This window comes from Syzygium oleosum, unplaced genomic scaffold, assembly GCF_021117445.2.
Source record: "Syzygium oleosum isolate NSW1041296 unplaced genomic scaffold, Sole_v2.1 Sole_v2.05, whole genome shotgun sequence".
Classification (NCBI taxonomy): Eukaryota; Viridiplantae; Streptophyta; class Magnoliopsida; order Myrtales; family Myrtaceae; genus Syzygium; species Syzygium oleosum.
Genome location: NW_026607489.1, coordinates 10025154 through 10026874, shown reverse-complemented (window position 1 = coordinate 10026874; position 1721 = coordinate 10025154). Strand labels below are relative to the sequence as shown.

Below are 1721 nucleotides of genomic sequence, written 5' to 3'. Positions count from 1 at the left end.
CGGCGACACCGAGCGACAATTTCGCACGCGCATTCGTAACTTTAAAAGCTCCGAATCATTCGAACCGCATATTACACGACTAATGCGATCGAGACCAGTTTGGAAAGATTAACGAAGTCCCACCGCGTAGCATGCTTTCTCAAGAACCGCTAGCATCATTTAAATGTTATTTACGAATTTACGATCCTGCCCTCCGACCGGCCCACCGTTTCCTTAATTTTTCTCTCTCTGAATCTCTTTCTCTCACGCCATTGTGCCCCCTCGGCCACCCATATAATCTCCTGGCCTCCCTTCCTTCTCTCTCTCTCTCTCTCTCTCTCTCTATATCTGCGCACGGCTTCTGGAGGACGAGGAAGACGAAGAAGAAGAAGGAGGAGGAGGAGATAGCGCGAAAGCTCGAGCTTTGCGGCGGCGACGGCGACGGCCCGCGATGATGAAACCGACTCTCTGCGAGCTCTGCAAGGACGCCGCCGCCGTCTACTGCCCCTCCGACTCCGCCTTCCTCTGCGGCGGCTGCGACGCCCGGGTGCACCAGGCCAACTTCCTCGTTGCCCGCCACGCCCGTATACCCCTCTGCCCCGGCTGCTGCTCCCCCACCGGCCGCCGCTTCTCTGGCTGCGGCGGCGCTGGCGGCGCCGGCCCTCGGCCCTCCGTTCCTTGTCTCTCCTGCGCCGATCGCCCGTCCGCGGAGGGCGCCGGCTCTCTCCCCGCTTCGCCGTCCTCCTCGGCTTGTATTTCCAGCACCGAGTCCTCGGCCATGGCCCCGAAGAAGGAGGGCAGGCGCTCGAGCGCGGGCCGGAAGCTCGACAGGGCCGGCGTATCGAGCTCCCTGACGGACGCGTCCGGCGAGGGGTCCGATCCTCCGGCGAGGTTCGACGGCGCGGCCGCATTCTCCGGCGAGGTCAGCTCAGGGGAGAGGAACGGCGGGGCCGACGATCGGAGAGCTAGGACCGCGAGATCCCGAGAGACGACGCGCATAGATCCCAAGGCGGAGGGCGTGTTCGCGATCTGGTGCAGGAAATTGGGGCTGAGCGGCGGCGAGGCGGCCGCCGTCGCCTCCCGCGCCCTGCGCGTCACCGTGGCGAGGCCGACGGCCTTGCCCCAGAGAGTCGCCGTGGCGGCGTCGTTCTGGGTGGCGATGAGGTCGCGCAAGGGCAGGGGGATGTCCACGTGGCAGAACCTGAAGAGGGTGGAGGAGGCGTCGGGGGTGCCGGCGAAGCTGATACTGGCGGGCGAGGCCAAGCTCGTCCGCGGGGCGCGGGCCGAGAAAGCGCGGCGGGAAGAGCGTCTGGAGGAAGGCTGGGCCGAGTGCACGGCCTGAGCCCGAGGCCGGCCAGCCGGAAGCTGCGCATTGCCGTATGGTTTTCGCTCACCTGTACGTACGAGGGTAGCTCTCCCGTAGCTTAGGACGTGGTAGTAGTGGATCCAGTTCCCATTCCAAAACAGACCCAAGTTTTGAGGTGATCATTATTACTTCTTCCTTGCTCACTGACCGAAAGGAAAAAAAGAAGAAGAGGAATTTTACAATCCCCCCCTTTTGATGAGTGGCCAATGTCTGGTTGCGTAGTAGTGTTCTTGTTAGTCATTACAATATCGTGTAAATGCTTGATCTTGGTGTATATTTGTCGAATCGAATGAATGCGCTTGATGTGTGTGTGTGTGTGAATATCTTGTTCTTGGGGTTCTAAACGAAATGCAATGAAATAGCTTCTTTGATGGCA

General features: G+C 60.7%; 1 protein-coding gene across 1 annotated transcript; it reads left to right on the top strand.

The window, feature by feature from the left end:
- Positions 1-309: 309 nt before the first annotated feature.
- On the top strand, positions 310-1721 carry LOC115681706 (B-box zinc finger protein 32). Its single transcript, XM_030605741.2, has one exon. The coding sequence runs from the start codon at positions 431-433 to the stop codon at positions 1319-1321; it is 891 nt and encodes a 296-aa protein (XP_030461601.1). The 5' UTR covers positions 310-430; the 3' UTR covers positions 1322-1721.

Excerpts from the sequence above, each read along its gene's own strand:
- LOC115681706 (XM_030605741.2), top strand. The coding sequence starts at position 431 with ATGATGAAACCGACTCTCTGCGAGCTCTGCAAGGACGCCGCCGCCGTC.